This window comes from Orycteropus afer, unplaced genomic scaffold, assembly GCF_000298275.1.
Source record: "Orycteropus afer afer isolate SDZICR_OR568_19922 unplaced genomic scaffold, OryAfe1.0 scaffold00048, whole genome shotgun sequence".
Lineage (NCBI taxonomy): Eukaryota > Metazoa > Chordata > Mammalia > Tubulidentata > Orycteropodidae > Orycteropus > Orycteropus afer.
In genome coordinates this window covers 3,479,852-3,493,304 of record NW_006921635.1, presented here as the reverse complement: position 1 = coordinate 3,493,304, position 13,453 = coordinate 3,479,852, and the positions used below count along the sequence as shown (strand labels likewise).

The 13,453-nt window shown below is 49.2% G+C and overlaps 1 protein-coding gene across 1 annotated transcript in view; it reads left to right on the top strand.

Moving 5' to 3' along the window:
• CFAP251 (cilia and flagella associated protein 251) overlaps positions 1 to 6,829 on the top strand; it is a 94,985-nt gene extending 88,156 nt beyond the window's left edge. The window contains exons 17-19 of the mRNA XM_042780597.1: positions 3,902 to 4,130; positions 5,155 to 5,256; positions 6,705 to 6,829. Of these exons, the coding sequence (XP_042636531.1) occupies positions 3,902 to 4,130; positions 5,155 to 5,256; positions 6,705 to 6,829 (456 nt within the window). The remainder of the gene's footprint in view (positions 1 to 3,901; positions 4,131 to 5,154; positions 5,257 to 6,704) is intronic.
• The last annotated feature ends 6,624 nt before the right edge of the window (positions 6,830 to 13,453 follow it).

The window sequence follows — 13,453 nt, the reverse complement described above, 5'->3', positions numbered from 1 at the left end:
CGGCAGCGGACACAGTGCAGAAATACCACACAGGCAGGCTGACAGCAGGGAGGAGTGTCCTTTTCTTTTCGTTTTTTAAAATTTGAATTCTATTTCTCTCGTGCATTTTGTCAGTGTCCTAGTACTCTGTCTCGGTTCTCCAATGCTGCTATAACAGAAAGACCACCAGTGGATGGCTTTATCAAACGAGTTTCTTCTTTCACAGTTTAGAGGCTAGGGTCTGAATTCAGGGCCCAGCTCCAGGGGAGGGCTTTTTCTCTCTGTTGGCTCACAGTTTAGGAGGAAGGTCCTTGTCTCCTGTCAACATCTGTGGGCCTGGTGTCCCTTGCAGATCTCCACGTGTCTGGACATCAGTCTTCCCCTGGGTCTAGGAGGTTCCTGGCTCAGGGTCCCTAAATCCAAAGGCTCTTCTTTCTTGGTGGTGGTGTGTCCCGCGGATCTCTGCTTACTTGTTTAATGCCCATTGTATCTCAGAAGAGATTGGCTCAATGCCTGTCAGCAGAGAAATGGATCACCAAACCATGGTGCGTACACACAGTGGCATCTGTGCAACATTAAAGAAGAGTGATGAACCTGCCGAACATCTCATAACATGGACGAAGGTGATCACAAAAGGACAAATATTATATGAGGCCACTATTACACAAAGTCAAGAAAAGGGTTTCACAGTAAAAGAAATATTCTTTGATGATCACTAGGCTGGCGGTTCAAACCCACCAGCCACTCCTCGGAAGGAAGATGGGGCAATCTACTTCCGTAGTGATACTGCCTCGGAAACCCAAGGAGGGGTCGCTATGAGTCGGGTCCGACTTGACGGCACATAACAACAACAACAACAACAGATATCCATGGGGAAGGGAGGCTAAGTCACTAACTAGAAGGTGGACACATGGGAGCTTGGGTGAAGGAAAAGAAAAAAAAAAAAAAAAGATTGACTCAAGATACAGCCTAATCCTGCAGCCTGCAGCCTGTCTCATTAACATCACTGCCTCTAATTCTGCCTCGTTACCATCACAGATGAGAGGGTTTACAGCAGCAGGGAACTTACATCACAAGATGGAGGGTAATTATCCAATACAGAGAAGCACGGCCCCCCTAAGTTGACACATTCCTGGGGGGAGCCCGTTCAGTCCATAGCAGTCAGTTATACAAGGAGCCCCACGCAGAGCCCTGCGTTAGCCGGCACCAGGTTTCCATGTGAGTCTGGACAGGTCAGCCCCTATTCAGACTGGCTTTCCAGGAACCTCTAGGGCTGGCCTTCCCTGGATCAAACTCTTTATATAAGATCTGTAATCTCATAGAAAAATACAGGAAGTACTCAAAGGATGGGAGCTCTGGTAGCATAGTGCCTAGAGCACTTGACTGCTAACCAGAAAGCTGGTGGTTCAAATCCACTAGCCACTCCTCAGAAGGAAGATGGGGCAATCTACTTTCGTAGTGATACTGCCTTGGAAACCCAAGGAGGGGTCGCCATGAGTCAGGTCCAACTCGACAGCACATAACAACAACAACAACAACTCAAAGGATGGCATTCTAAATCAAGAGGAAAAAAATGAAAAAGTATTATTTTCTTAAAGATGCAAAGAATGGGCAGGTAGTCATCTCGTGGGCCCCATTCTCTGGGTGATGATGGTACTGTCACCTGGGGCTTCTGTGAGTGGTGGAGAGGAGAGCTGTCACCACATGTGCTTGGGAGCCTGGATTACAGCTTCGGTTTATGTGGTCAGAGGGCAGGTGGCCCAATACAGCTCGCTTTAGATTATTTTAACGTTCTTGGGATCAGCCAACACCTAACAGCAGATGGAGTGAAAAATCATCACATTCTCTGCTTCAGAAAGGTGTGTGGATGTGAGAACAGAAGTCTGAAAATGATCAGAAAAAAATTAAATGAGCTAGTGTGCTGTAATTGTGCGAGTACTAGAACAGCAAGTGAGAAGGTTTAAAATTACTTACCTCCCTTCAAGTGTCTTTAAAGCAAAATAAACAATATATGGCCTAGGGATACATAACACGTGCAATAAAATGATAAAACGGTGAAACAAAACCCAAACGCAAACCTGTGCCTCTGCCCCCTAGGGTTTCCAAGGCTGTAAATCTTTACGGAAACAGATTGCCACATCTTTCTCCCGCAGAGCAGCTGGTGGGTTCAAACTGCTGACGTTTTGGTTAGAAGCTGAGCACTTTAACCACTGTGCCACCACGAGTCCCACTTAAAACAATCAGGGCATGATAAATAGAACATTCTGATTGGAGGTACATGGAGCCGGGTGTGAGGAGTGGAACAGGGAAGGAGGATGCGGGAAGATGCTAAGATGTTAGTGATTTCATTTAGTTGGGCAGTGTCTTTATTTTTAAACAGATTTATTGGGATATAATTGACATACCATACAATTCACTTTTTTAAAGTGTACAACTCATCCCCTGAGGTGATGGCCCTCAGACACCCTTGAAGCCTGAACTCACCTTCTCGGATCCACGTTCAGCCAAGCAATAGGCCTGTAAGGTGAAGAATAACGTCAGGGAGATGTACACTCCTTAGAACAACCAACCAAAAGGGCAGCATTTGCCCAGGGACAGAGCTCAGAGGCAGGAGGGGACAGGAAAGATGGACGAAGGCAGGAAGTGGGAAGAATGCTTACCTTGTGGGGGTTGCAGTCAATATCACGAAACAAAATGTGTATGAATTGTTGAATGGAAAACCAATTTGCTCTGTAAACTTTCACCCAGATCATAATAAAAAGTTTTTTAAAAAAAAGCCTCGAAGGTTCGACTCAGCGGATCCCATTATGTTCGGAGTTGTGTGATGATCACGGTCAACCTTAGACTGGCTTCAGAGTGTTTCCATCTGTGCCGTTAGCAGTCACTTCCTAGCACCCCCAAGCCCTTGACCCAGCCCTTGCCAACTTCTCCTCTGCCTTCTGTCTCTATGAGTTTGCCAGTTCTGGACAATTCCTATAAACGGAGTCATACAGCACAGTCATCTGTGACTGGCATCCTTCATTCACGCACCACAAGGCTTTCAAGTTCATCTATGCTGTGGCATCTCAGAGAACTTGCCTTTTTATGACTAATATTCCATTGTTTGGCTTCACCATATTCTGTTTATCCCTTTTCAGCTGATGGACATTGAGGTGTTTTTACTTCACGACATTGGGAGTAATGGTGCTAAGAATGTCTGTGTACACCTTTTTGTGTGGACGTGTTTTTATTTCTCTTGGATACGCACCTAGAAGTGGAATTGCTGGACCTTTCGCTAACCATGTCTGACGTTTCAAGAACGTGCCCGATGGTTTTCCAAAGTGGCTGCCCCACTTTACATTCCCCCCAGCAGCGTCAGAGTGCTCCAGTTTCTCCACATCCTTGTCAGCGCTTGTTATTGTCTGCCTTTTTTATGATAGCCATGCTGGTGGGTGCGAGCGACGTCTCATTGTGGTTTTGATGGCCATTTCCCTGTTGACCATCCTTCCATGTGCCTACTTGTAGTCTTTGCTGAAGAAATGTCTATACGAATCCTTTCCCCGTTTTTAAGTGGTTTATTTGTCTTTTCATTATTTAGTTGCAAGCCTTCTTTCTGCATCCTGGATGCAAGTCCCTTATTAGATAAATGATCTGCAAATATGTTCTCACCTTCTGTGGGCTGTCATTTCACTTTCTTGATGGCACCCTTTGAAGCACCAAAGTGTTTAATTTCTATGAAGTCGATCCACTGTGAGGTGCTCACGTGAAAGGTGAGAATATGACACCATTATTCATGCGAGTTCTAATAATATTGACAAATTGGGGACGGATGAAGCTAACTGTGAACAGTTTATCAAATTGTTTAGAAGTTTATCAAATTGTCTTTTCTGTTTACTGTGGTTTTTTTTTTTTTTTCCCCATCTTGTGTTAACCTCTTCTCTAGATTGACAATATGTTTAATGAGATTAAATTTGGCGAGTACGTAGACACTGGAAAGCTGGTTGATAAAATCAACTTACCAGATTTCCTCAAGGTCTACCTCAACCACCGGCCGCCTTTCGGCAACAGCATGGGCGGTATCCAGCACAGCTTTGACGTCCTGGGTTATAGCAACTCCGAGGGAAAGAAGGCTATTCAGCGAGAAGATCTCCTGAGGCTGCTTCTAACTAAAGGTAAGTGCACTGATACACAGATACCCATCTCTCTGCTGATACCACAGGGCCACCCCTCTGGAGAGCGGAGTCAGGGAGCTGGGCTCCCTGGGGTCTCCGTGTGTCACAGAGAACCAGTAACCTGCCAGGGTTTCAGCTGTGAGGGATATGACTCGCTGACCACAGATCTGGTAGCCACGGGCAACGGGAAGGATGCTGACCTAAGCCTTGGAAGAATGGCACGTAGGTCCCAAGACTGAGCATCCTCACTTGTGAAATGGGAGTAAAAACACCAGCCCACTGATCTCTCAGGGCTGTGGCAAGACTGGAATGCACCTGTGCCATAAAGCAACACCAAAGTCAAGTTTTGTGTTTTTCCTCGAGTATTTCCCTCATTACTTCGAGTGAGGATGTCAGGCAGCCTTCGTCTCGGGGTGATACTTTCATCGTTGTCAGGCTGGGGGTTTATTAGCCAGTTTATCTTTATTCCTCTGTACAAGCCTCAGCGTATTATCACCACAGGTTTAATGCACTTTTCCTGATACATGTTCCCATTTTCAACTGTACGGAGATGCCTTCCGTGAGGGAGACACAGGTTCGATTCTGGCCAGCGCAGCTCGTGTGCGGCCCCCACCCGTCTGTCCGTGGGGGCCTGTGTGTTGGCCAGACGCCGACCAGATTTCAGCAGAGCTCTCAGACGCAGACAGACTGGGAGCAAAGGCCTGGGGTATACTTTCAAACACCAGCCAGTGAACACCGTGGAGCACACTGGGTCCGATCTGTAGCCAGTTATGCGGATGGTGCAGAACCGGGCACGTTTATTTCCCTTGTGGATGGGGTCGCCATGGGTCAGGGGCCGACTCACTGGTTGCTAGCGTCAACGACATTATGCATACGTGACAGTGACCCGAGACTCTAGATTGCTTCTGTGTCTAAAGAAAAGGAAATAGCGAATAACTGTGACCCTGGAACGATGCCACTGAGCTCTGACATCATACTGGGCCCTCGAGCTCAGCCACCATCCCCCCTTCTCTCCGATGCCCAGGGGAACACATGACGCAGGAGGAGATGGTGGATTGCTTTGCCACGCTGCTTGGCATGAACCCAGAAGGCTGGAAATCCGAGCCTGCAACCTCCTCCTTCACAGGTACTGTGGCCGGCTTTGTCTGGGCAGGTCGCCGTGAGTCACCCGCTTGTTGTAGACTGAAGTGCATTTCTTTCTCTTGACGGGTGCAAGCCGCTCTCCTTAATACTGTGTGTACAACCAAATCAGCCTGTCAGGAGTCCCACATGCATAAGTTATGAAAAGACGCGGGGAGCGCCGCTTCCGTCAGAGATTTCAGCTTTTGTTCCCCGGGCTCACGGCCCCGGCGTCTTCTGTCCTCGCTTCTCCCTTTTGTCCACTGACCTGCTCTGCCTCTTTCCGGTGTGGGTGGGTGGGGGTTGGCAGAGGATTCCGTCCGGAGGTTGCTTCACGGGAAGGGAAAGGTCCAGGGGGACCTGGGTAAGGAGAGGGCAGCCACGTGTGGGCCTCCTGAGCATAGCGTCAGGTCCTTGAGGGTTTTAAAGACCCTCCTCTCCCTTCCAGTTAGAGCCCGAGCCTCCCCTTCTTCCTTGGTCCACTGGAAGGAGGAAGAAGGGGGCCAGGAGTTAGGGTCAGGGATCGAAGCTCAGAAGGAAACACCCAGACAGCTCTCCTGGCCAGCTTGGGTTGGGGTATCACCACTGCCTAGCAGGGGATGCTTCCCAGCCAACTGTCTGCCGAGTGTGCAGTGAGGAGCAGAGACCCCCCCAGGTCAGCAGCCTCCCTCTCCTCTTACTGCCCTTTTCCAGTTTAAACCTGAACGGAGCGCCCGACCTCCAGATGATCTAGATTCGAGTCCCTGATGGGTCATTTCCAACCTGCACTGGTTCAAACTGCCCCTACCCCATCCCTTTGTGTCCTTCAGATCTCAGAATATAACTTGCCCGGTTGTTAAATGTTTATTTCACGTTCTTAAGTATCTCAAAGCGGTAAAATCAATGACATGGTGTAGTTAAGGCTCATGAGGGCAGTGTTGGCTCAGTGGTGGAATTCTCACCTTCCGTGCTGGAGACCCAGGTTCATCCCAGCCAGTGCACCCCGTCCACGGCCGCCGCCCATCCATCACTGGAGGCTTGGGGGCTACTATGGTACTGAGCATCCAGACTAAGAGCAGGAAGAAAGGCCTGGTGATCTGTTTCTGAAAATCAGCCCATGAACCCTATGGGTCTAACAGCCCACACTGCCGCCCCGCGTGGGGTTGGGGCAGGACCAGGCCGCATTTACTCCTCTGTACTCAGGGTCGCCATGAGGCAGGGCTGCCCCACTGGCAGGGAACGACAGCCATTAAGGCTTCCAATGTGCTTTGCAAAGATTTGCTTAACAGGCCTCAGTTCCGTAGAGGAGGGCTTTAACCAGTTTCCTCCCAAGGGGTTTGAAGGATTCAAAGCCAAACGATAGCACAAAACACCTTCCACTTTCTTAGCATTATATTCTTGGGCTTTTACAAAATGCACCTGAGTTAGAAACCAAATCACTGTGCAGAAATATGGTCTCTTTTCTTGTCTGGCTAGGTCCAGAAATTTCCCTTGAAGAACAACTTCCAGACGAAATCACGGCAGAAATATTCGCAACTGACATTCTTGGCTTAACCATTTCAGAAGATTCCAGACAAGATCATATGGTCAGTGAAGTGTAAGGAATGTTTGTAGCACAAAGGACTTTGTGTGTGTGGGATTTTTTTTTTTTTTTTTCCTTCTAAGTGGCACTGCTTTCCCTGTATTTCCCTATTTCTGCTCTAGGCTCCTTAGAGTTTGCTGGCATTAAAATGGTAAGCAGTGGAATTCATGGAGTTGGACAGTCCACTGTTTTTAAAGCAGGAAAGTGGGTGGAGGCAAGAAAAACGCTGGCCACTGACTGCGACGGTGGCTGGAGACCCTGGCCCATCTGTAGGGCTTCGTCTAAGGAGGTGCCTCTGGGGGAGGCCCTGGAGCAGGACACAGGGTGGCATGGTCTCTGGGGACAGAAGCAGCCTCGGCCAGCAGCCCTGTGACACGTGCAGCCCAGGGAAATGACAGTCAGTTGGCCTATTCCCTTCCCTTCCCCAGGAGTCCCTCCCACAGCTTGGCCTGGCTTAATGTCATTGACCGAGGGTCCCCGCTGCCAGTTGTTAGGTGGGAAGGGGGCTCTAGGGGTGCCGGGCCCATGGAAGTCCCTGACTGTGGCGGCTTATCAGTGATGTCCGCAAGCAGCTGGGTGCAGCCATTAGGGAAGAGCATCACGCACCGTGCTTAACCCTGGTGGCGACTGCAGACGAAAATGCAGAAAGCACCCACGGGCCCTGGTTGTACCTGAACCACACAGTGCAGCCATTAGACAGGCTCTCCCGTGTACACACACTGCACGGACCAGCGCTGCTGATGCCCGCCACGCACTCTGCGGGGCTTAGAAACACGCAGTTGGCCCAAACAGGCCGGCTCACCACTCTCAGGACATTGAAAAAATCCACTGCCATTGAGTCCGTTCCGGCTCATAGCGACCCTATAGGACAGAGGAGAACTGCTCCGGGTGCTTTCCAAGGCTGTCTCTTCATGGAAGCAGCTGCCTCATCTTCCTCCCACGGAGCAGCTGGTGGGTTTGAACTGCAGACCTCTTTGGTTAGCAGCCAAATGCTTTAAGCACTGTACCACAGGGTTCCTTTCAGGACATTTAGGGACATTATATCCAAGTTTATAGCAGTGTTTTGGCCTTGAAAATAGAGTATCATTTTAGTGTAAACCGTTGGAAATTATAGTCTGATTGTAGAGTTTTGTCATCAGTTCTGGGGTCTTCTGCAGCCAGACATGCTAAATGTTGCCCTCCACACACACTCCTTCCGACACCCTCCCAGCCAAGCCAGGCACTTCCCCAGAGAAACTCCCATTTGAGATAACGTTTCTGATCTACTTAGAGCTATTTTCTCCTAAGGAGCAAAGCTCTGTGTAAGAGAAACGGAATAACAGCCACGTCCTCATTCACGCACAAAGCACTCTCACAGCACGGTGCTCCATCGGAATCTGGCACGGTGAGAGCATTTGGAACACCCTGCAACAGGGAACAGAACCACCTACCCCGAACCGGTCTGTGTCACCGTGACCTTGGCCAGGCGGCCCGGCCGGGGCTCCGAAGGTGCTCATCAGCGTGCGTCCCGGGCTGGGTAACCTCACTTACCTCTTGTTCCTTTTTCAAAACACAAAAAAGAAAGAGACAAGCTTGTGACTCAGTCTTGCATCTGCTCAGGGGCTCTGCCACCAATCCAGGGGCCTTGCAGGGAACAGGACATTCTCAAATGACCTGTTCTCTCAGGGAAGGACTGGAAATTGGATGCAGCCTGTACACCAACCTGGGGCTTTGTTCACGAAGTCTGGTGCATTCTGATGTTATTGTCTACAATGTGTTGTAATAACCATCTTTAACAGAACCAACCAGTGACTGACTGGACCCACCGCGGGTGGTCAGGGCTTGGGGTCACTGTCAAACACAGATCGGGATGCTGTCTCTGTCCTGAGCCAACTTCCTGCTTCTCTCTTTAAGCCAGTGCATAGGGGGGCTTCTGGCTACAGACAGTCATCCAAGAAGCTCAAGAAGCCACAGACAGGGATGATGGCAGTGACACCCCCCTGCCCGCCCCAGATGGCTGCCGGGGCCCCTTGTCACCTTGGGGACCTCTTCCCACAGATGCTTTTGTTTGGGGGTCTCTCGAGCTGTTTGATGAGGGCAGAGAGCAGCCAGGACGGGCGTCAGTGCCCCCGTCCAGAGGAGGAGGCGGCGAGACCGTCTGACCCGGAACTCCACAGAGGGACTGGCACCCCAGCGACAGCCGACAGAAAGGAAAGGGGCGGAAGACGTTATCATCGGGTTTGTGCATGAGGACTTGGGGACAGAATTTGGAACGCGAAAAGTAATGTCCTGAGGTCCCTGTGAAAAGAACTCGATTTCAGATGGGCCTCTGGAGAGCTGACCTGATGCCCCTGGCGTCTGGCTTCTAGTTTTCAGGAACGTGGAGAGGAAGGGTTACCTTCCAGGGTCCAGCCCTCCGCCACCCAGGGCCCCTCTGAGCACAGGCCTGCTCAGGCCTTCCCAGGGCCCCTTGTCTGCTCCCGCCATCTAATGCTTCCTGCCTGACCTGGGCGTGCCTAACCCCTTGCGCCTCAGTTTCCTCCTGAACTCCTCCTGGCGTCTTGTGGGGGTTCAAATGAGCTGAGCAGGGTGGGCACAGGACAGCGCTCTGGTCTAACTGCTCTCGGACGGCCCCAAGCGGAAGACAGAAATGGTGCCTGAGAGCTGAGACTCTCAGAACACACCTCTCCCCACCCCAGGCGCTCAGCCTTGGTTCACATTTGCTCAAACACAGGCCTCTTTTCATTAAAAATAAGATAAATAAATAATTTTAAAAGGTTGCTCCCAGTTCAGACCCTCGATAGATATTTGTTGACTGATCAAATGAATGGATGTGAAGCTTCAGTGCCCTTAATCAGTGGCGCAGCTTTTGAACAGCAGTGAACTCCGGGTGCTCACAGGCCCTCTCCCTCAGGGCTCAGCAGACGTTGTCCATCCAGGGCCGGAGAGGAAATGCCTCAGACGCTGCCAGGCAGATGGTCTTGGTGGCAAGTCCTCAGGGCTGATGTTCCAGAGGAAAAAGTAATGTTCAAACACATATAAATGAACAAGTACAGGTTCCCGTCACGTTTTGTTGATGGACCCTGGATTTGGATTTCATAGTAATATTCATGCATCGTGAAGGGGTATTCTTTTGATGGCTTCCAACCAGTCAAAAATATAAAAGCCATTCTTTGCTCACGAGCCCATACAAAATGGGCAGCAGAGTGTTTGCCTCACAGGTTACAGAGTTTGCTGACCCCTGCTCCAGACCACAGCCCTGGCTACTCAGCCAACAGATTTTTAGAAATAAAAAGAATTTTTACAAAATAATCTGACCAAATCTCTTCAGAACTGTCAAGGTCATGACAAACAAGGAAAGACAGAAACTGACTGAGATCAGAGGAGGTATGATGACAAAACGATCCGGGGTAGGACCTTGGAACAAAGGACATTACTGGAAAAACTACATCAATTTACATAAAGTCTGGTGTTTGGTCAAGAGTGTCGCAGTAATGTGAACTCCTTAGTTTTGATAAATGGACCCCGGTTATGTAAGATGTCAGCATTAGAGGAAAGGACGTCATGGTTGGTAGATGGTCAGCGAAGATGAGGGCAGCCCTCACTGAGACGGTCGACCAGCAGTCACAGCAATGGACGAAGGTGGTGCAGAGCTGATCACCGTTCTTCTCTTGCCCATGAGGTCGCGCCACTTAAATGACAGCTGGCCAATTAGGGGAAGCTGGCTGAAGGGTTACAGATGGCAACTCTCACTCTCTGAACTCTTACAGCTCTCCTTAAATCCTAAATAAATTCAAAATAAAGAGATTTTGACAAATGAAATCCAGGAAGACAATGTGGAACAGAACCTCTGAAAAAAAAAAAAAGACCTGGGTTGGTTGAGACTGGAGGACTCCCCAAGAGACTGCTGCCCTGATACGCTCTTCAAGCCTTGAACCAAAACTAACCTCTGAGGTCAGCCTGGAGCTGAATAACACACTGGCTCAAAAAAATAATGAACATCACTGTTAAGTACTGTGCCCCTTTGAAAAAATCATCTATATGAGAGCAAATGGTCAATGATGACTTTAAAACAAACATGAGAAAGCAAGTGGGCAGGGAAACTAGATTAATGGAAACAGAACAACCAGAACAGAAATTAATGAGAATGCTGACACATTGTGAGGAATGTGACCAATGTCATTGAGCTACTTATGTAGAGACTATTGAATGGGAGCCTAAACTGCTGTGTAAACCTTCACCAAAACACAGTAAAATATTATTTGAAAAGAAAACAAAAGTGAAATTTGTTCCTTCTCTTTATCAGCCTGGATTCTCTCCACGCCTTCCCCTCTCGGTTCATGAGCAAACACTCCTGATGCCAGTCAGCATTCACGGCTCCCGGGTCCCCTCACTGTCCTCTGTCAGTGTGGGCCTTCTGTCCTGCTTCAAGGTGACGCCAAGCCAAAGGGACTTCTGTGGAAGCTCACAGTGTCCCTAGGCTCTCCTGCCCGAGGCCGCTGGTATTCTTGGCTTGAGTATGTTCTGAAGGAACTTGCCAGCACTTTCCCTGCAGGCAGCTGTTTCTAAATTGGCTGTAATAAATAGACACAGAGCCCTGGGAGGTGGCAGCAAGTTGCCACCCAGCTCGTATGTCATATAACCATCCCAGGTAAGCTTAGCTTGAAGGAATACAGAAAACAAAAACCATACACCAACGGTCATTGCGGCACTATTCCCAGCAACCCCAAATGGGAACAGCCTAAATGTGCATCAGCAGATGAATGGATGAACAACTGCGGCATATCCATACAAAGGAATATTACTCAGCCACGAAGAGGAATGAGGTCCTGACGCAGCCCACCACGTGGGTGAACCTTGAAAACATGATGCTGAGAAGAGTCACTCAGTCACCAAAAGAGAAATAGTGGCTGATGCCACTCATCCCTAGACCAGGCAGAGGGAGAGAGGGCAGAGTTCACTAGGGGTCACCAGGAGCGGGAGGGGTGGGAAAGTGTATCATTGCTCAAGGGGCACTCGACTGTGGTGGCGGTGGAAGATGCTGGAAACAGTCGTGACGGCAGCACAACATGATGAACGTAGTCAGTGTCGCTGATGGAACATGTAAAAAACGCTGAAATGGCAAATGGGATATGTATTTTTTACCACAATTTTAAAAAAAAAGGGACGAATCACCCCAGTGTAGCAGTCAGGATGCCTTCCCTGGAGGAGGAGGAGCCCAGAGCAGGCGGACTCAGGACAAAAGACCTAAAGCTGACCTAACATAGCCAGTGCACCAGGACTAGGCCACCAGGCCTGGGCGGATGCACATGGCCGCTGGCCAGCTACTCTGGTCTCCGTTACCATCTGAGAGAGAAACTTCATTCAATCATCTGCTAATGGCTTTCAGCCCATCTTTACTGCCCGCCCACTCGGTGTTAGGGCTGGGTGTTCCGAGAATCAAGATAGCATGTACTTGTCTTTAGGGAACTCGTGTTTAACAAACACATAACCTATCATTGCAAATTGATGCCCGCGGTCATAGGGAAAGGCCAGGGCCCAATGAGAGGAACAGCGGGAGGAGGATGCCTTTTAGAAAGGTGCTCAGGGAGAGCCTCTCAGAAGATGAGGTACTGAGACCTGAACGATGGGGAGGAGCCAGCCATGCCAAGAGAGAGTGAGGACCAGCCACGCCGAGACGGTGCACCAGAGCCAGACATTCAGCGAACGGCCGGATTGTGTGGTGGGACCACAGGGGGCGCTGTAGGCTCAGGAGCCGTTCCACAGGCATCCACACGCTCTCTATGGTTCCTTCAGCACAGCCATTCTGCAAGCCTCCCCATGAGTCTGAATAGAAATCGCCAGGAGTGATAGAGGCAGACAAGTTTTCCAAGTGGGAGATCAGGCCATTCTCATTTCTTTATATCCAAAGAAACACGGGATAAAGTGCCATTCATTTATTTAGGGAAGACCATAAATAAGTCAGAATGGGAATTCCAGAACACTGAATTGTGCTCATGAGGAAACTGTACATAGACCAGGAGGCGGTCATTCAAACAGAACAAAGGGATACTGCATGGTTTAAACTCAGGAAGGGTGGCTGTCAGGGTTGTGTCCTCTCACCATACTTATGCAATCTGTGTGCTGAGCAAATAATCCGAGAAGCTGGACTATATGAAGGAGAACGCGGCATCAGGATTGGAGGAAGACTCATTAGCAACCTGCAGTATGCACATGACACAACTCTGCTTGCTGAAAGTGAGAATGACTTGAAACACTCACTGAGGAAGATTAAAAACTACAGTCTGCAGTATGGATTATACTTGAACATAGAGAAAACGAAAATCCTCACAACTGGACCAATAAGCAGCATCACAGTAAATGGAGAAAAGATTGAAGTTGTCAAAGATTTCCTATTACTTGCGTCCGCGATCAACACCAATGGAAGCAGCAGTCAAGAAATCAGACATCGTATTCCAGTGGGCAAATCTGCTGCAAAAGACTTCTTTAAACAGCTGAAGGGCAAAGATGTCTCTTTGGATCCTAAGGTGTGCTAACCTAAGCCATGGTGTTATCAGTTGCCTTATATGCATGTCAAAGCTGGACAATGAATAAAGAAGACCAAAGAAGAGTTGATGCTTTTGAGTTACGGTGTTGGAGAAGAATGCTGAAAGTCCCATGGACC